At 40.0% G+C, this 21,666-nt stretch overlaps 1 protein-coding gene across 4 annotated transcripts in view; it reads left to right on the forward strand.

Annotated features, from left to right (window-relative positions):
* The window catches only part of CELSR1 (cadherin EGF LAG seven-pass G-type receptor 1), a 262,839-nt gene that overhangs the window by 214,305 nt on the left and 26,868 nt on the right, over positions 1-21,666 (forward strand). For all 4 annotated transcript variants that reach the window (XM_037901572.2, XM_043551096.1, XM_043551104.1 and 1 more), the window contains exons 15-23: positions 4,071-4,254; positions 5,026-5,127; positions 7,302-7,396; positions 8,148-8,357; positions 11,046-11,229; positions 14,816-14,959; positions 17,311-17,512; positions 17,873-18,040; positions 20,425-20,551. In XM_037901572.2, the coding sequence (XP_037757500.1) occupies positions 4,071-4,254; positions 5,026-5,127; positions 7,302-7,396; positions 8,148-8,357; positions 11,046-11,229; positions 14,816-14,959; positions 17,311-17,512; positions 17,873-18,040; positions 20,425-20,551 (1,416 nt within the window). The remainder of the gene's footprint in view (positions 1-4,070; positions 4,255-5,025; positions 5,128-7,301; positions 7,397-8,147; positions 8,358-11,045; positions 11,230-14,815; positions 14,960-17,310; positions 17,513-17,872; positions 18,041-20,424; positions 20,552-21,666) is intronic.

A 21,666-nucleotide genomic window follows, 5' to 3' on the forward strand; every position in this document is an offset into this window, starting at 1 on the left:
CCCGCGGGCTGGATGTGGCCGGTGGGCTGTAGTTTGCCCACCTCTGATGTAAGAAGTCATGTGCGGAGAAGTCTTCCATGTACAGAGGGCTCCTCCCTCGGCACCATCTGACACCTCTTGGCACATGATATACTCAGGATTTCTCCCCACACTCTGGTACCATCATTTCCTACAGCTCCAAGGTCAGAGAAGCTGCTCCGTTGTCCTCTCCAGTACCACATGCACCATCTGCTCCTGGGCACCAACCCATGTTCCTGACTCCAGTACGAACTCAGACTCTGACCATAAGCTATCACAGCCCTCCACCACTTTCCAGATCCTTTTCCCTGGACAACCTTCTGGTTTCAGACAAACCAGAGTCTTCCCTATTAAGGAGCTCTACTATAGCCCCCTTCCCAATACCGCTCCATCAGCTACAAAGTGTGTTTTCGTCAGACTTCCAACCCTGGGTACTGACACTAATGCCTGAGCCCCCCTCCTTAGCCGAGGGTAGGAGACTTCAGTCTCTGAGATCTTGGTAAAAGGCCCTATCTCAGTACGGTACTATCACATTCTCCTGAGTTTCTTCACTGAAAAGACGTTCTGGAGCATGCCAGGTGCCCTGGACCTCGGGGATATGAATACCCTTGGGGGCATTTCCTCTATCCCCTTCCTCCTCAGTCACCTTACCGGACCCCCTGGAGACACTTGGGTGAACAGTTTTACAGGATACCAGTTAGAAAGAAACCCCAAGATCTACCAGAACTGCATCACCCACAGGCACCAACTGACCATCTTCTGGTCCCGTATGCCCCTAAGGTACTGGGAGAGGCACAAGAAGAGCAAGAACTACAGATTGAGAGAAGCTCACCCCATCAGCCAATTCCTCCTCCTCCCTGGATGAAGCGGTAATGCCACCACTACCTTCGTATGCTGATGACTTTACGACCTTCCAGGGTCTAGTGAAATGGGTGGTGGAATCCCTCCAGATCCCACTAGAAGAGGCCTACATATTCCTTATGGCAAACACCTGCCACTTTTCCTTTCATGTGTGGGTGGGCAGATAATAAATATATTCCAGTCCATAGAATGGAATACTTCTCCCGTCCTGACCCTAATTCTCTGGTGGTAAACATGTTTCCTACATTTCATAATAGGCTCAGATAATTGCCAGTGCCAAGTTCTCCCCTTCAGATTCTCCACAGCCCCAAGGGTCTTTACCAAGGTCCTCTCAGCAGTAGCGGATTCCTTATGTCAGTGGGCATTGCAGTATTCCCATTTGTGGACGATTGGCTCCTCAAGGGTCAGTCAGCTCTAGAGGTTCAGCCAGCAACCCTGAAGGCACTAGCCCTGTGCCAGTTCCTGGATCTCTGTATCAATTGGAAGAAGTCTACACTGACTCCAGTCCAGAGGAAAGATTTCATTGAACCCTCTCTGGGTTCCCTAAGTGTCAAAGCCTACCTGTGCAAGGAGAGGCTGGATTATGTCCAATCTAATCGCAACAATACAATACAGCCCACAAACAACTGCAAGGACCTGCTTAAAACTCTTGGGCCACATGACTCCTGCGTTGTCATACCTCAGGTGCTTTCAGACGTGGATTTGGACTGTGTACACCCCAAACAGGCATAGTCTCTCCAAACACCTGATAGCACCTCTGAAAGTTCTGGACTCTCTGCCATGGCAGAAGGAGCCACTGAAAGTCTGCAGGGGAATCCCATTCTCACACCCTCCATCCTCAAAAACCCTCACTATGGATAGCTGGAAGGCCCACCTCCAAGGGGTCACAGCTCAGGGCAAGTGGTCCATGCAAGAGATAACACTTCACATCAACTTTCTAGAACTGAGGGCAGTCTGCTGGGTGTATCAGCACTTCCTTCACAACATACAGGGTCACTCCATCAAGATAACGCTGGATAACAGGGCAGCAAAGTATTATATAATCCAACAAGGTGGAGCAAGATCCTAGTCCTTATGCATAGAATCGCTAAAACTGAGGAACTGGTACATTTCACATCAGATAGAAATCTTGGCGATTTATCTACCAGGTCTCCAGAATAGAACTTCAGAATCCCTAAGCAAGAACTTCCATCAGGACCATGAATGGGAGCTCAATGGTTCTGTCTTCCATAGCATCTGCCAAACCAGTACAACATATTGCCTTTTTTGCACCAAGGGAGGATGCAGCCACAATTCATTGGGAGATGTTCTGATAACACTGTGGCCCTGCATCCTGCAATATGCTTTCCCCCCTCTACCTTGAATTCTCAAGACCATCCTCAAACGGAGACAGGAAAAAAGCCAGAGTTACCCTCATGGTGCTGTCATGGCCAAGATGGGTGCAGTTCTCGAATCTCCATCACCACACAGTGGCAATGCCTCTCTGCCTTCCTCTCCAGCAGGATCTCTTGTCACAGAAGTTGGGCACCATGAACCATCCCAACATCTCATCTTCAAATCTGAAGGCATTGCTCCTAGATTGTTCTCTAGCATGGAGCTTACCTGTTCAGGTAATGTCCAGTCAGTATGCCTATCTAGCAGGAAACCTACTACTCACAAAACTTACCTCCAGAAGTGGAAACATTTCTATTTCAGGTGTTCTCTTCATTCGTCTCAAGATTAGAAATTCCATTCTGCAAGATCCTAGACTGCCTATTGGACTTAAAGACTCAGGGTCTGTCAGTGAGCTCAGTCAGAATATACCTGGCAGCTATCCCAGCCTTCCAGTCACCCATTGGGGGCTGCTCAGTTTTTGCTCATTCTATCACAATCAGATTCCTTAAGGGCTGACACACAACTTGTTTCCCCTTGTACGAAACCCTGCTCCTCCATGGGACCTTAATTTTGGTCTCTTTGCCTTAAGGAATGCCCCCTCTCCCTTTGAACCAAAGGCTACCTGTTCTCTCCTCCACCTCTCCTTCAAGCCCTCATTCCTTATAGCCATCGCTTCAGCTAGATGAATGGGAGAACATGGTGTGCCCATGGCAGACCCACCATTCACTACCTCCTACAGAGACATGGTCGCACTAATTCCTCATCCCCGCTTCCTCCCTAAGGTCTCTTCGGAATACTGTGTTAATCAGGAATTCCATCTGCCAGTGTTCTATCCAGAGCCTCTTGCCTCCAGAAAGAAATCTAGCCTACACACAGTAGATATCAGAAGGGCTCTCGCCCTCTACTGAGACAGGACCAAGATCTTTAGGATCGCTCTCAGACTCTTTGTGTCCTTTGCTGAAAGAGTGATGGGACAGCCATTTCCCTGCAAAGGCTGTCGAAGTGGTTCTCAATTTAATCTTAACGTGCTAGGAGACTGCTGGAATACAGCCCCCTCACAGAGTGACAGCACATTCCACTAGGGCTCAGTCTTACCTATAGCCCTCTTGAAAGACGTTGCATAGCAGAAATCTGCAGATCTGCTCTCACATTCGCGAAGCAGTTTGCCATTTTACCTGCTTCCAGGGCTGATGCTACCTTTGATGGTGCAGTGTTTCAAACTGACTCAGATTTGCCTCATCAGCACCCACCTGCATGTTGATTTACTGGTTGGGAGCCTCCCATGGTGGGGCACTCACAGGGACATATACATGAAGAAGAAGGAGAGGATACTTACTTGTACAGTAACTTGAGTTCTTTGAGATGTTTTGTCCCTATTAGATGCTACACCTCCCGCCCTCCTTCCCCTCTGCTTCAGAGTGTCTGGCTACACAATTGAGAAGGAACTGAGTGGTGGCAGGTCCGCGCCTCTCTCCTATGCCCTCCTATGGGAGCATGAGGAGCTGCTCTTTATAGGTGCAGGCCCACAGATGCTGCTTCACAGTCTCTGGCTGAGCATGCACAGATACATGAACATCCTATAGTGGAGCACCCAGAGGGGAAAAACATCTCAAAGAACTCAAGTTATTGTGTAAATAAATAACCTCTTCATCTGTGCACTTTTAAAGCCCCCAACATCATAGTGTCTGGGCGCTCATTAATTCTTCTTTTCAGACTCACAAGCCATCCAGGAAGAACTTAAGAAATATAATTAATAAGGGGTTATAAGAAATATGGCAGAATTAAAATACTGTGTGTCTATCTCTTTATTTTTCCAGACAAACTACTACAGGCCACAAAGCAGTGACACCTGTTATCCATGTGACTGCTTCCCTTCTGGTTCTCATACTCGATCCTGTGACAGGGAGACAGGACAGTGTCCTTGTAAACCTGGAGTGATTGGGCGACAGTGTAACCGTTGCGACAATCCTTTTGCTGAGGTTACCATTCAGGGCTGCGAAGGTACCATACTTTGCAGCCATCAACTGCTTCCAGCATTTTTAAAAAATGTTATTACTTTCAATGTTATTAAGTGTTATTACTAAAGAAATAAAAGAGTATTAATTGAGGCTAATATTTTATCTAATTTATGCCAAATGAGGAAAGTGCTAGTTAAGAAGAAAGCAAAACATTCTTGTCCTGTTATTTCTGAGACATAGATACATGACTCCGTCTGCTAGCATCATCATAACCTCAAATTGTGATGCTGTGCACCAAGTCACTAACACCTCCTGCTCCCTATGCCTGTTAAGATCAGTTATGTAAAGGAGTCTGCGTAGGAGGAGATGATTGCACCACTCTTAGGGTGCCCTCTGCTGGCCTAGCCATGAAGCCACATTGACGTGGTTTCAAATGATCTGTATATTTTACCTTCCCCACGGATGGTTGGTTCTTGGTCTCAGGGTAAAGTGAAGTGGAAATTCACTCCCAGAAAGGTGGCTAAAGTTATACAGTGTGTATGTTGTAACATCCAGAGTCCCAAATTAATAATGACACTTCCTTGGCATGTATGTCTTTGCTTGCACGATTGAATAGCACTCAGGTTAAAGATTGGGGAACCCTGGTTTTGAAAAGAGAACAAATATAAATGGCTCCCTATGGAAGCTGTTGGAGATTCCAGTAAGGTTCTAAGTGCAGGGAAAGCCTTTCTGCAGCTGTAAATGTATTCTTACTATTATTTCCCTAACTTTACATTGCTAGAAAAATTGCATTATTTCTTTATTCCTGTCACAGTGATTTACAATGGGTGTCCCAAAGCATTTGAAGCTGGCATTTGGTGGCCACAGACCAAGTTTGGACAGCCAGCTGCTGTGCCATGTCCCAAGGGATCAGTGGGTAAGTTGACTGGGTAGAACATTAACATTTTTATCTGAAGCTCTGGTATGGGAAAAAATGAGAGTGAAAAAACTTGTATACATAGAGAAGAATTTATTTTAAAAGTCTAGAGATTACAGTGTAGCTTGTGGTTGTCACAAGCAGAAGGATTTATCTAGGTATAACTTCCATATCAAGAATTAATTAAAGCACATTCCAGTTAACAAATGAAAGGCAGAACATTAAAAATGCAGTAGATAAATAAACAAGTGAATGTAATATGGAAAAGAGAGTCTAAAACAATATCTGTAAATGAGCACAGTCAAATGTTTCAGTTTCCATTCACTGTATAAAGTAATTATTATGTTTTGTTTTCAGCGCATAATGGATCACACATGACCTTTAGCGATATAACTCATGTAGACAGGGATAAAATGTGGAGTACTTATATGGTATTTGCTTTACTAAATTTCTGCTAATATAACTTCAGAGGTACAATGTAGCTAAAATTTTCCATCAAGCACTTTACCTTTCTGCATCATTTGAGGTTCCTGATGATTGCATTTTATCAAGAATGTAAGCATGACTTCTCCTTCTGTATGAGGAGTAGCAGCTGCAGGTTTGGGCTGCATTAATGTTTCTAAATAAAACATTGATTATAATGGACACATCTGTGCTTCCACCATTTTGTTATGACTATTATCCTTTATATCTAATGGGATGGATCACATGTGGCAAAAGTGTATGTGTGTGGGATGAAGGAAACAAGTGAATGACAACCTAATATGAAAATTAGGCAATATTCTAATGCACCTTTCCAAGCAAGTTTCTGTTATTGAAATTCATTGCTTATTTGGAGAATATGAGCTTTTTTCTTAAATAAGTATTATTAACGAAGAGAATAGGGAAAAAGAAAGGATCTTGGACAGCAAACACTAGCAGCTGTGAGTGTTTCACTGAATATGTTTGTCTGCTAGACTACAACAATGGACTAAAATAAGATTATTCTCACATAGCTTGTGGAGAATTTTTTGTGGGAAATGAAATCTCTGTAACTACTTATCTCATTTCTACACTTGCCAGCTCTTATCTGTTGTTATCATTTGCAAGTGGAATGAACTGTAAATGATTATATAACTTTTAAAAGTAGCACCATGGAGTATTAGCATTGACTCCATATGTTTGAGGAAAATTGGTAGCCCTTGAGTCTCCAGTTCTGAGAACTTCCCGGGCCGGGTGGGGGTAGGGTAAATTACATTTTTAAACTAACTTTATTTAAATTTTCAACTAATATAAATTTTTGCATAAAATAAATTTTCATCAATGATATTTGCATTCCTCTTGTGATTGTTTGTGTGTATTCTAGCAAATGAGAGAACAGGCAGAGATGTCTGTGGAAACAGCAAATTTTAAGTGAACATTCCAGAACATTGGCAGAAAGCAAATTTTGTATTTGCAAATGTGGATATTTGAACTGAAAACCTGAGCCTAGGTCACACACAGCCAATCAGGAAACAGAAACAATATCATGAGATTTTGTTTCCAGTCAGAGATAATGAACATAGCTAAAATTTTTGAAAAGCAAATACCCACAATCAGCTGTTCACAAGGAATCTACAAACCAAGAAACAGCTGTAGAAATTAGTTGGCAAATAATTTCAAATAATGAATAAATTAAATTAAATAGAAAGCTGCTTCCAAACAAGTCCAAATGAAAAAAGGAATTTACATTTGTCGCTTAAAATGTTCACTGTGAACGTGCTTACCTGTAATATTGACAGTGCTCACATGTTGTGAAGCGCAGCTAGCATTTATCCAGGATACCCACCTGACTGAATGAATGAATTCTCACCTGTAATGGATAGATGTTTCTCTCATCTTTGGTGTTTAGGAATTGCACAATCTTTCGTAGATTCACAGTTGCTTAATTCATCAAAAGATGCTTTGGCAACTAGCATGAGACAGGTTTAGACAGATATCTGGAGGCTAACATAGACCATTGTTGGAGAAATCTATTTATGAACAACAATAAACTGTGTAACTTTCCTGAGGCTGAGGAATGCTAGTTTGCAAGGTGAAATATGTGTTTTTCTTTAAGAGATTTGAAAGTAAAAAGCTAATTTTCTAACAAATTCTATATTGATTTGTGCAGAACTATTGTAGGTCTTGTTAATCCTTTGTTTTGTTTTCTTCAGGGAATGCTGTTCGGCACTGTAATAGTGAGAAAGGCTGGCTTCCTCCTGAGCTTTTTAACTGTACCACCGTTAGCTTTGTGGATCTTAAAATCATGGTAGGAAATGTTTCCTTATTCTTAGCAGGCCAGAGTCTTATCAACCTGTCCAATACACAGTAGCGTCTACACATAATAGACATACTTTGAACACAAAGAAATGAATAGACATATAGCTTTCTAAATGTGGTGATGGCTACTAGGACTGTATTCGTATTTGTTTACATCAGTATCCAAATACTGAGACATTCGTTGTGGCACCCAATCACACTGACTTCAGTGGAATAACACTGATTTACAACTGAATATCTGACCCAACATTTTCCTGGGGATTTATTAGAATTTACTGTGAGTTTTAGTAATTGTTTGTTGGTAAAGGCCCTTGGAGGTGTGTCATCCTGTTTTTAAATGCTCATCTTTGGCAGATTTTGTCTTGCATGTTGGGAAACCCACATGATGTTAATGTACATAGTAAATAAAATCCCCAACCCCTGTTATCTTCTCTAGTTCCTGCTTCTAATGCTCATCATCTCAGATAATCCCAGTCTCCAACTTGACACCACCAGGCTCCATCTGCCAGCTGTGTGAATGTTCAGACCCTGCATTTCCCTTTAGAACCTTTATCTTCTCTGACAGTCATGCACATTCCATTGCAATGTCCTCTCCCCTCCTTTCCCAGTAGTATTTCTGTTTGGATCAGATGATTCCTCTGTCTAGATGATGGAAAGCAACAGTGTCTTTGTAACTGGAATGACTGAACTAAGACTGTTGCAAAATTGTTTTCCCTTATTTTTTCTCCTTTCCACTTCAGAATGAAAAACTACATCTCAACGAGACCAAACTGGATGGAGATAAGTCCATACAGATTGCTAAAGTGCTGCAAAATGCCACCAAGTACACCAACTCCTTGTATGGCAATGATGTGAGGACAGCATACCTGCTGATGATCAGGGTCCTGCAGTATGAGAGCCAGCAGCAAGGGTTTGACCTAGCTGCGACAAGAGATGCGGAATTCAATGAAGTAAGAGAGATACTGTGTGCTCATGGGTTCTCACTGATATGTTCATTTAGAAATTCATAAATCAGTTCACCTCAAACCCATGTGGAGTGAATGTTGTTTAATCTGTTTTACAAATTATTCCTTCTTCGGAATAGTTTGAAATGAAATTTGACCAAGTAGGGAGTTAGACGATAGGTAAAGTTCATCATAGTACCATCCAAAAAAGCAGAATTCTCAGAACTAGAAAGTAATTGAGGGAAAGTGCTAATATTGAGTAAAATAGCTTTGTTTGTCACATTCTGCTGTTCAATGGAAAACCAGCCAGATCTTACCAAACTTTCATTTCAATATAGTACATAAAATATTGAAAGGTGAATTAACTCTGAAGGTGGGTTATCCTGTTGCCCTCACATTGGATTTAAAAATCTTTTTAGAGGAGTGTGAAAAATTAATAAATGTACATCTGTATCATACCTTGCCTATAATTTCCAGTGTAGCTATTCCGTTACAGAAAATGAATACACAATCAGAATCCTTTATTTATGCATTTCTAATACAAACACAATTATAATTGGCCTGTTACAGGCTCTGGAGTTTTATATGTTGTTTTCATTAGAATTGAAGTAGTATTTTGACCAAAGCTCCCCTGCAGAATTCTTTAAAAACTTTTCTGACAATTTTGTATTCTGTAATAATACTCCTTTTCCTGGTTTTCTGTCCACAGAAGAGCACTGATACACTGTTTGTGCTAGTGTTAATTTGCAGACAAATATCTGTTGTTGATGGTGTATCAAGGTCTAAAAAAATTCTATAAAAATAGAGAGTTCATTGCAACTTAGAAACAAAGTGGTTTCCTCGCTGATGTAGAAAATTTCTCAGTATCTTAGGTTATTCAGTTTACAAATAATGAAAAAGACTTTTGGAACAGTTGTCTTTTTAGATTCCCCAGGTTTTAAGAGATTATTTTTTTCTTACTTAAAGCAAACACTGTGCCAACAAATTTGTAGCTTCAGGCACTGGATTTGGATGAATTTACACACCCAAGCCTTGAGATGGATTGCGTAAGAACTTAGTGGGTTTTGTTAAATAAAAGTGTGAACAAAAAGGAAGAGAGAAAAGGAGTACTTGTGGCACCTTAGAGACTAACCAATTTATTTGAGCATAAGCTTACGAAAGCTTATGCTCAAATAAATTGGTTAGTCTCTAAGGTGCCACAAGTACTCCTTTTCTTTTTGCGAATACAGACTAACACGGCTGTTACTCTGAAAAAAGGAAGAGAAATAATCTACTTTTGAAATTTTGACTTCCATTTATTTTAAATATTTTCATGTACATAGCACTAAAATACCCACCATAATATTCAGTAGCTGCCTAAGTATTTTTAGGGGAGAGCAAGAATTAAAATAGGTATGTTTTGGACATCTAATGTGTCATTAACAAGGAGAACCCATATGGAGAAGATGATATGGTTTAGGCTGAGAGACTGTAAGGAAAAGCAGAAGAAGTTTGCTGGTTATTGTTGAGTGAAGACTGTAAAATGCAGCAGAGTGGGTAATGCAAATAGCAATCATGAAAATTGGTGAGTTCTATTACAAGGCTGCTTCCATACTCTGCTGCACTGTGGTTTTAGCTAACCAGGTGATATGTGGGTCCTTTGTAAAGATGTTGTCTGTTCTTTTTGTTATCTCAAACCAATACTTAAGAGTCATCTTTCCCCTCTGCCAGCCAAATGAACGTTTTAGGAGGATGGTTATAGGCATGTTAGTCTAGGACATTGTGGAGCGTAATTTAATTTCTACCATAATTGTATCCAAGTTTATCCTCATATGTTATGTTTTTTGATACCATACAATAGTGTTTTCTACATTTGCTCCAAGAGCTTTTTGTAACAATTTCAGTGTTCTTGTTTAATTGAGCCTTATACAGTAATATTTTGTTTACTGCTTTTCTTTTGTGTCTCAGGGTTGTAATATTTTGTAAAAATTGTAATATTTTGTTTAGTCTCCTAACTAAGAGCTGTATATGCAGAAGTTTATCCAGAGCCTTTTTTTTTCAACAGATTTTTATTTTAACACAACACAGAAATGGAAAAACACCCAACATATAATTTCAATTTTCTTTCATGATAATGAGTTTGTAATCACAAATTAAGATTAGTTCTTGCCACGTATGTTCCCCAAAAAGATGAAAAACAGGGACTGATTCATAGATTCCTTGATGATTCTACAGAAATATCAAACTCTGTAAGATAGGACACCATGTCTTCCCATTGGAAAATGAGATTTTAACAAGTCTTACTCATCTGACTTCCCCAGGGGTGTTTCCTAACCTAGTTAGCAAGCAGTCTCTGCCTGTCCTGTCTCATCTCTGTGAGAGGCAAAGCCAGTATGTTTAGGTGTTCCTTCTGAGTTGTCTTAATTGGTTTCCTGCTTTAAAAAAAACACTTCCTTGTAATCTCTGATCATTGCGCAGGTTGCTAATGAAAAGCTTGAAGGGATTTCTTATAAGTTAAACAACCTGAGGGTGACTAAAAGGTGTGCATTTATTTGATAAGGCTGGAGCAGAACATGCCTGGATCAAAATGTTTCATTATGTGTAATGCAAATCATTTACAATATTCCTCACTTGAAACCTAGCCAGCTAAACTCCCTCGGTTGCCTTGTATTGGGTATTCTAATCATTTAAATTTATATTTATTTTTGTTCCTAGAACATCATTAAAGTGGGTAGTGCCCTTCTGAACCCCAACACCAAGGAGCACTGGGAGCAGATCCAGCGAACAGAGGGTGGCACATCCCACCTACTGAAACATTATGAAGAATATTTCAACACAGTGGCCCAGAACATGAAGAAAACTTACCTGAAACCTTTTGTCATTATTGCCACAAATATGAGTGAGTAGCTGTTGAAAACTGTCTTTTCTGTTAGATGAAATTCCCTGACACTTGAGAGCATCAGGTATTGTCCATCCACTGGACCAGCAATGTGTTCTGCAGAGAACAGCCAAGGGTGCCAAGGCTATATAAGAGAAAAGCTCCAGGATGCTGGGTCTGAAGGGAACAGCCCCCAACATTTTTCTCCACACATGTTTAACTCATCCCTTGACAATGCTACATGCGCATTGAAAGAGCTCTCTGCTCTCTGGCTTGGAATCCTGAGCCAAAATGCAAGCCATGTGTTTCTAAAACTGTAAATTGCCAGAACATATATGAGGATTTTAAGGGTTCACAGAGCTATGGTGGGTGTTCAGTTCCAGAGTTGGAAGATATTTATTTTCATGACATCTTGATGGGTCTTGAGACTGTTCCAATAATCAGAATATTATAGTGACACTGAGTTAAGATTCTTTCATAAATATGCAACCACACATTAATATACCCACCTCAAGCACTGGAATTTCTAGAATTCCTCTGAAAACACAGTTTTCAGTAGAGTACTTCTACAACCAAGATATTAGCCCAGATGAAGCTATCAACAGCTAAGCCGCATGGTCTAAAGGACTGAGCAGAAGACTGGGAGCCAGAACCTCTTGATTTCCAATCCCGACTCTTACTCTAATTTTGACTTACAATGTTATCTTGTTGTGTCAGTTTCTTTTGATCTGCAAAACGGAGATGATAATTCTTGCCAATCTACCTCACAGAGGTTATGTGATAAGTAATGAGTTGATATTTGTTCAAAGCTTTGAAAACATAAAGTGCTAGGTAAATGCTAAGTATGATTATTATTAAAATAAGCAGGAAAATCCAGTCTTACATGGCAGAAAAGCTTATCAGCAAAATTTCAAGTAGAGGGAGAGAGAAACTCACAAAGAAATATCCCTGACCCAGCCTGTATTCCATTCCATGTACCAATAGGGTTTTTATTCTGTGTGAATGGTTGGAGCCTAGAAGTGCGAGTTGGTCTGGAATTTTCCATTAAAATGTTTTTTCAGTGGAAAATGCCATTTCCACAAAACTAAAATTTTCCATAAGAAAATTTTGATTTTGCCAAAATGGCTTGATTTTCCATTGGGAAAACTGACACAAAATATTTCAGGTCTGATCAACCCAGATTGAAACATTTTATTTTGAGTCAGTTCAGCATTGATTTGTTTCATTCTTATCTGCCATGGTGCCTCCTGGGTGTTGTAGTTCAGGTGTCTCATACCCCCATTTTCCCCTATGAGTCAGGCTCCCTGCCTAGACTACATCTCCCATGTGGCACCATGTTCTCCCCTGTGGTTGATCTGACACAGTGCATCATGGGAGCCGTATGACCACAGTGTATCACCATATGAAATGCAGTCCGACTGGGAGACCTGCCCATAGAGACAAATGGAGGCATGAGATGCCCGAACTACAATTCTGATGACACACTGTGGCAGCTCAGGGCGCAACAGATTAAAGTTGAATCAATCAAGCCAACCTGTTCAGCAAACTGAAACAAAACGTGTTGATCGTTGAAATGTTTTGCTATTTCCAAAGCAAATTTTTCTGAACTTTCCCTTCCTCAAAAATTTTTGATATTTCAACTTTTCATCCCAATTTGGCAAAACAACTCATTTCAAAATGTCTGAATTTCCTGCTGGATGAAAAATCTGATTTTTCATCAGCTCTGCCTGAGGTCAGAAGGATGTAGCTTCTAAGGGACAAGGCAATTCTGTACTGACTAGTTTCTTTTCTCTCTCTCTCTCTCTCGAGCAATTTTTCTAGGTGGGTGCTGCATTCGTAGGGTTGACTAACAACTCATCTGGGAATTATTTAGGGACTAGGGAAAGAATGGGAATTGGCAGTGCTTAACTTGGACATTTCCTCATACAGAAACCTGCAGTGAGCCTGATACAGTTACCCTCCACAGCTCCAGCTTCTCAATTTTAATTTTTATTAAAATGCCTGAATTGGCAGCTTGTGAGGTTTTAAAAAATTGAAAGTTATAAACCAAACACTATAAACACTTTTAGCAGTTGCAGAACAGCCAGGGGGTCTGGAGATGAGCCCCAGAGTAGCTAGAAATGCAGGGATGGGGAGAGCTGAGAAGTATTCTCATCCCTAACCTCTCCAAGGAACAAGAGACTGAGGCTAGGAATCTAACCCACTTCTTTTGCATGGCAAACACTAAAACTAAGCCATGGGGTCAGACCTTTAGTATATGAGTAGCAGTAGAAGTATTATAACTTTTTAACTTAGTTTTTGAAAGATGTCTTTTTTAAACTTCTAGCTCATACATATCCCTGTCAAGAATATTGCAGCACTTTGTATAGCTATGTTCTCCTGTTGCTGACCACCACACAATATTTCATATAGACAAAATAAGTAATTTCCACATCAGTGGCAATGTAATATAATACCATGCTATATTACCTCCTGTCCAATGATTTTAAACCATCTTACAAACATTAAGCTTCACAGTACTCCTGTGAACTAGGGAAGTATCATTATCCCCAACTTACATATGGAAAAAGTAAGGCAACGATTTTTCCAAAGCCATACAGGAAATGTATGATGAAGCTAGGAATAGAATCCATATTTCCTGACCACCAGTCCTGTGCATCTCTCCTTTTTGTCCCTCCTACCATCCCTCTTACCAGCCTTCTTCCCCACTACCATATGTAAAAGTTTATATTTTATACTTTTCCAGAAGATGACATAAAATGCAGTTGACTCTGAAAATTGACCGTGCCCATTCATATTTGTCTCTCAATAAGCACTAGAGAAATTTGCTGTTTGTTAGCAAAAAAACAATTTCTACCTGCTAGCTTTGGTGCTTAACCTGGGATATGAGAGAGAGTAGGTGGGTGAGGCAAGTTTTCAAACTTACACAGAGTTACAACATTGCATATAACCTGGGATATGAAAGTCAAGCTAGGTCTTCCCAGTTTGTTCATAATCAGCAGCAATAAAGATTCCACAGTACAAATTCTAACCTCAGGTACAGATGTGCATCTCAGTTAAAGGCAATGATAAAATATGAAAAATGATAAAAAATGGCTCTGCCATTAGGATTTAATTAGCAAGTCTGTTGATCTTGTTCAGAAATTGCATCCAGCTCATTTTCTTTGTTGTGTTATTTCTGCAGTACAAACAGGAGAAAAAAATAGTAAAAACTTATTTTTGAAATAGCAGATCTGGCTATTTGAACTCATACAAGAAGTTGGGCTATTGAGTTGGAATCTGCCATTTTTAGATAGTTTATGTTCAGGACAGAACAGCACTTTACTAATACGAAATCTTTTTTGTGTGAAATTTGTAACCATTACATATGCACTGCATATACCTTTATATTCTCTAAATATGAAATAATGCTGGAACATATGATTTCAGTCATCACTGGAAATAATTATTTGATTACAATAATTATTGATTACATTGGCATATTTTTTGGTTCAAATTTCTTAATGCTATGGATTTTCTGAAGTATCGGTAAAATTTCATTTTTGGATAATACTCTATATGATTGAAATTAAGTTAATATTATGAGGAATTTAATTTTTTTTCACAGTTATTGCTGTTGACATCTTTGACAAGTCTAATTTTACTGGCACTAAAGTACCACGGTTTGACAGGATTAAAGAAGATTATCCTAAAGATTTGGAGTCATCTGTTTTGTTCCCTGATACTTTGTTCAAACCTTCAGATAGAAAAGGTAAAACACCTCTCCAGATATTCAGTAGTAATCTTCCAATCGAATCTTAGGGATCAATTATGCCTCTTATGAGGCAGAATTGTCCTGGGGCAGAGGTGGGGCAATCATATACATCAAGTGAACCTTACGTAGAGATAGAATGACTCTGTGGACCTGTAAGACATAATGCCTTCAGGGCACTAAGGGGAGCATTGTGGGCTGGGAAACTTGCTATACCCATTCATCAGTCCCCTCACACTGCTCTGTCACTGTGCATAGAAATGGTCCTGTCCTTTATTCCACACAGGAATGGCCTTTAGCACTATTGGCAGCACTCATGACCTCCCCCCACTCACAGGCTCCCCAGCACATCCATCCAAATTATAACTGGCCCTAGTACAGTCATATCTTGTCAACTTGCCCGAGTAGGGGAAGCTCTTATAGACTGACATATGTTCTAGGGCAAGACGATTCTCTGAAAACCACACAGCTCAGATTTTTGTAGCATTTACACCTGACAGTTTGATGATCTGCTATTTTTTATATCTATTCTAGAAGGGAAGATACTGCAAATGATTGTATCAGAAACCCTTCAAACATCATTGTTAATGAAAACTTGTATTCAGAGATTAGCTGTTCTCTCCAGACTGGGAGGTTGTTTCTTATTCACCCCAGAATAGCAGGAACATGGCCCTGTTTCTTTGGGAACTCAATAAAATCCACAGTATGTAGGTGAAAACTGTGGACATTAGATGCACCTGGTCTCCTGTGAAGGCATGAATGAGAATTTCAGCAGAAACAGAGTCAGTGGTGGCACAGGTGCGCAGAGCAAGTGAAAGACAGATTTACAGACAACATGGTATGAAAGATGGAGAGGCCAGAATCAAGGATGATGCCAAGTTAACAGACAGCAAAGGCAAATAGAAGGTCTAACCGAAACAGGCAGGTGGAGGATATGTTTGAAAGTGTACCTCTTACAAAGATACAGAGTTCTGCCTTTGAGACATTTGAAGAAAGTTGAGATAAAACCACAAGACAAGGTCAACACAGGCAGAGAGAGTAACCCAAATGGAATCATTAAAAGTGTCAAACGTTATATATGGCTGAGTATCCTCAGTATAAAAATATATCAGTATAATATAAATAATGTATAAGGTAATACATTTGTAATGAAGATTTTTCTTATAAGTAATATATTTATGTGATCTGTCTCTTTTCTGTAAGAGGAAAGCAAATGGCGTTAAGAGATACTACCAAAATTTGAAGATCATGTGGAGGTGCCAATTTAAAGTAAAAACTCTGTGGCCCATTAATGTTGCACTCCGAAAAGGCACACAATGTACTGTAAATCTTTCATGGTACATGCAGTATAAGAAGGATAATATACATGGGTTTTAATATTTCTCCTTAAATTGCACATCTTATTTAAATGTATGTGCCTGTTTTAGCCCCAGAACTGCTCATATTCTAACTAGTGTGACAAAGTTCTTCCTCTACCTTGGTGGGTCTTGTTGGCGGATTTGCTCACCTTGGAGCTTCATGGCAGCCCTTAGTTTGGCTGTTTTCATGAGCCCACAGTCCAGGTCAACTCCTCCTGTGTCTGACCAGGAGTTGGGAGGTTTGGGGGGAACCCGGGCCCGCCCTCTACTCCAGGTTCCAGCCCAGGGCCCTGTGGAATGCAGCTGTCTAGAGTGCTTCCTGGAACAGCTGTGCGACAGCTACAACTCCCTGGGCTACTTCCCCATGGCCTCCTCCCAACATCTTCTTTATCCTCACCATAGGACCTTCCTCCTGGTGTCTGATAATGCTTGTATTCCTCAGTCCTCCAACAGTATGCATTCTCACTCTCAGCTTCTAGTGCCTCTTGTTCCCAGCTCCTTACATGCACACCACAAACTGAAGTGAGCTCCTTTTTAAACCCAGGTGCCCTGATTAGCCTGCCTTAATTGATTCTAGCAGCTTCTTGATTGGCTGCAGGTGTTCTAATCAGCCTGTCTCTCATAATTGTCTCCAGAAGGTTCCTGATTGTTCTGGAACCTTCCCTGTTACCTTACCCAGGGAAAAGGGACCTACTTAGCCTGGGGCTAATATATCTGCCTTCTATTACTCTCCTGTAGCCATCTGGCCTGACACTGTCACACTAGATAGAAAGATGGTTGTTATTTGATTTTCAATTGTATGATTATATAGTATGCAATATAGTCATATAAAGTATCCTGAAACATAGTATCAAAAGTGTCCTCAGTGCTGTGCATCTAAAGTTACCTGGGCGCGAATGTTAATGTAGGTAACGAACTGTAAACATCTGTTAAAATGGTAGCCCAGATTTATGGTGAAAAAGTTAGGCTTGAATGTTTGTATTGATTTTGTAGTGGCACCTACAATGAAGCCATCAAACCAAAAAATGTCCTCTAAGACGGATAATGGTATTTTAAACCCTGAGAATGCATTTACAAAGAGAAAGAAGCGACACCCAGATGAGTCTAACCAGTATGCTGTTGCTTTGGTGATTATATATCGATCTCTAGGACAGCTTTTACCTGAGCACTACGATCCTGACAGAAGAAGCTTAAGGTAAACTTTATACACATCAGTGAACTGCTCATAGAATCCTTCTGACTTGCTTTGAATGCTAGGTGGTCAGTGGTGCTATTATGTTACAATTATACTTCTCAGCTATCAGCTGTCATCCATTTGTTAGTGTAAAAGTAATTGTTTGCGGAGCCGTCCTTCTCTTGTTCTAGATATTTGAGACCATAGACTGTTGTGTGAGAACAACCAGATCAGCAATGCTAGGTTTGAGAAATGTAAATACCTTCTGATTGTGCAGCCATGACAACTCCTTGATTGCGACACTCATTTGCGGTAGCTGCAAAATTGGGCTGTTGTATTTTAATGTTGAAATCTTTTTGCAACTTTGCTTTATTTCCACAGGTTACCTAATCGACCCATCATTAACACACCCATAGTGAGCACCACCATTCATAGTGATGGGGAACCTGTACCAAACCTCCTGGAAAAGCCCATTATACTTGAATATGCCATGCTGGAAACAGAGGAGAGAACTAAGCCAGTCTGTGTGTTCTGGAACCACTCAATCATGTATGTTTGGTGACTTCTTTAATATTTTGGGAGGGAGTCAGGCCAGGCCATTGCAGTGCAGGTTTCAGAAGTTCAGGCTGAGAAGGAGGCACTGTACAAGAAGAACATGAACATTTTGTTCTTAGTTTGTTCGTGTGGGCAGCTTAAGGTAAACTTTATACACATCTGTGAACTGCTCATAGAATCCCTCTAAGCATGATCAATATACAAGTAATTAGAATAACTCCTGAGAACAAAAGGATGATCCTCTAAAAATGTGGCTTTCTAACAAACTCTCACTGCAGGATACGTAACTTTCTGCAATATCTTATCACAGTGAAATATGAGCCTCAGGAAAGCCAGTGATTTTACAAACTCTGAGTGAGCTTTCCCCTCTTGTGTTAAAGTCCCTGGTTGGGAGCTCTGGGAAGAAAAGCTCTGTTAGGATTTGCTTGCTGGGTTCCTTGCCTATTGTTCCATCCTCCAGTCCTTGCAGTTGAAGGGGCGCAAAGCAGAGAAGACTCCCTGTGCCTTCCCATACTCTCTGTGGCATGACCAAGCCCAATTTGGCTATATATGAGTACAATTATAGCAGCTAGCTATTCTTCATACAAGAACAAGTGGAAATGTGGTTCTTAAACAGTTGATGAGATTACAAATTTTAAACTGAATTACATACACCACAATCTAACCTCAAATTATCATTTTGAAATAAAAAGTTGATCACAAGGACAATTGTGCTAGTTACTAGTAACTTATCTTTCCTCCAATAAACTATTGCTTATTTGTCTTTGTTTTAGTGAAAAATAAAAGGGATGTGTGAGTGGGTGGGAAGGGAAGTGTCTATTATGGAACCTTTGACCCTTCCCATTCCATCTTTCAGCCCATCATGATCAAGCAGCAGTTTCTGTGTCTGACTTTTATGGAAGGAAGTAGTAGGGAGAATAAGGAAAAATATTCTCAGTCTAGTCTAGTCTTTCATATTTGGTAAAGAGGAAAGTTGAAAACACAAATATTCCTTAAAGATACAGAGAATGCTATGAACAATATTACGTTGTGTAAGCATTTTGGGATTCTACAACGTTATGAAAATATGAAGAGCAATCCTCTTTGAAATATTTTTAAGGGTGTGGGAAAAAGGAATGAACATTTTGTGTTAAGAGTTAACTACTCATTCAGTATTTTATAATTCTGATGTATTAAAATGAATATATAAATATAAAAAATGAAAGTCCCAAATCATGAGATTACAAATATACTAATAGGATTATAATAGTCTCTTTTTCAGGAAAAACATATCAAGTGTGCATTTTTCAAGAGAGCTCAAAGGGGCAATGAAAATCTAATACAGCACTAATTAAGTTTAGAGAAGCAATTTCTTGACATCGTAAACAATTGTTTCTGTGAATAGCTCATAAAAGAAAATGACAATTCCTATGTTCATAAAGTTTTTCAGTAATAGTACGGGTTAGAATAACTCAATAGTTTTAAATAGTTTGATATTTTGCCTCTTTTGTTGCTGACTACTTCATTGGTACTTCAGTCCATTTTGTGGCTTCTTCACAGTTGCCGTTAAAAACCAACTTTGTTCGTTGGCTTTATAATTTCTTGTAACAAAAGAATTTTAAATAAGCTAACTATGTTTCAAGGGGGCTATAGTTATCTTAAAAACACAGTTAAAATATTATATTGCCAAATGGAAAAAACAGTTAAAGTGTCTAATTAGAAGCCTTTGAAATGAATACAGTAATATTTGTTGTTCATAATTTTTACAGAATAGAGTAATAGATTTCAGGACAAATTCATCCCTGAAGTCAGAGGAGTTATACCTGGTGGAATTAGGAAGCTTTGTTGGGTTATCTGTTCCTCTCTGGTGCTGGTGCAGGATATCCCTCGATATAGAATATTGTTTCTATAGTGTGTTTTGTCATATTTTCTCCAATCTGATTTTAAAAGAACACAGTTTAAAATCTCACACTTCTGTTTGAAAATACTTGTAACAATCATAGGTGAAACAATACCTAAGATGACTGAGAAATTAAAGGTGAAAATATATTTCTTGGTATTTTCAGTTTGTTTACTTTGCACAAGTGACATCACTTTGTTTTGTCACAAAAATTGGGCAAAAAGAAAAGGGGATGCATGTTATATCTGAAACCATTTCTGACTCAGCTTTTGAAACTGACTAGATTTCAGGGTGATAGTGTCCCAATAAATCAATGCAGGTGAAGGCTGCCAATGTTCAACTTTGCCTAGGATGCTGTTCCCACTAATCTAAAACTGAGAGCTGCATTAATGATTAATATCATTGATGGGGTGAGGGGTGAAAGGAGGAAGTGGTCATGTAAGGATGCTCTAGAACAATAAAAGTTTATCACTTTACTTGTGCTTTCTTCATTCAACAGAGTTGGTGGGTCTGGAGGCTGGTCCTCCAAAGGGTGTGAGCTTTTTTCCAGAAATCAGAGCCATGTTTCTTGCCAGTGCAATCACATGACCAGCTTTGCAGTCCTAATGGACATTTCAAAACGAGAGGTGAGTGGCCACACTCATGCAGCTGCTGGGCTAAGGTGTTTTTAAGAGGCCTCAGGTGTGATTTAAGAGCTTTTCCCCAACTGGTTAATTCCTTCTTTGCTTTCTCCTGCAAATAAAGCCAACAGCATGTCAGAGATGTATTCTCGTAGTGCCTGCCAGTGCTGCTGCAGTGAGGCCTATGTCCATATTTTCACTGAGTTTATTACATGGCCATAAAAACGTAGTTCTGGACTAAAAATTGATGCACAAGACTACAGATTAGAATATTGTATGGGTGGGGGGGACTCCTTCTCAGTTCAGAAAAGGCTGCTTTGGGCTGAACTCTGCTCGGCTGTAGAGGGCCTGTGCAAGGCCTTCTCCATCACTAAAATCCAGCTATGGGGTAGCAGTCACATGGCTTGGGGGTTCTTGCACACTGCAGACCGGGGCCTCTGTGCTGTCCTAGTAGGTGGATATGGAGAAAGCTAGCAAGGATAATCAGGACGGGGTCCCCACATGTGTTTACACAGAGCCAGTGGCTGGGAACCCCCAAATAGATTGTGTGGAGGAGCTGTGGCAATTATTCCAGACCATATATTCGTAGATTTAAAGGTCAGAAGGAACTGTTTGACCTCCTGTATAACAAACGCCATAAGCCTTCCCCAGAATAATTCCTGTTTTCTTAGAAAAACATCCAGTTTTGATTTAAAAATTGCCAGGGATGGAGAATCCCCCACAACTCCTTGGTAAATTGTTCCAGTGGTTAATTACCCTCACTGTTAAATATGTAAACCTTATTTCCAGTCTGAATTTGTCTAGCTGCAACTTCCAGTCATTGGGTCTTGTTGTATCTTGGTTTGATAGACTGAGGAGCCCGATATTGAATATTTGTTCCCCATGTGGATACTTATAGACTGTGATCAAGTCATCCCTTAATCTTCTCTATGTTAAGCCAAATAGATTGAGCTCCTTGAGTGTCTCGCTATGAGACATGTTTTTCTTTGCTTTAATCGATCTGATAAGGATGAAGACTTCTTCCCACACCACAGGTGGCTGCGCTTTATAGATATGTGAGTGGTCCTTATGTAGAAATGTCCACATGCTCCCCTCATCCAGAAATATGTAAATGGGAACAA

The sequence above is a fragment of the Chelonia mydas genome, chromosome 1 (assembly GCF_015237465.2).
Source record: "Chelonia mydas isolate rCheMyd1 chromosome 1, rCheMyd1.pri.v2, whole genome shotgun sequence".
In the NCBI taxonomy this organism is placed as follows: domain Eukaryota; kingdom Metazoa; phylum Chordata; order Testudines; family Cheloniidae; genus Chelonia; species Chelonia mydas.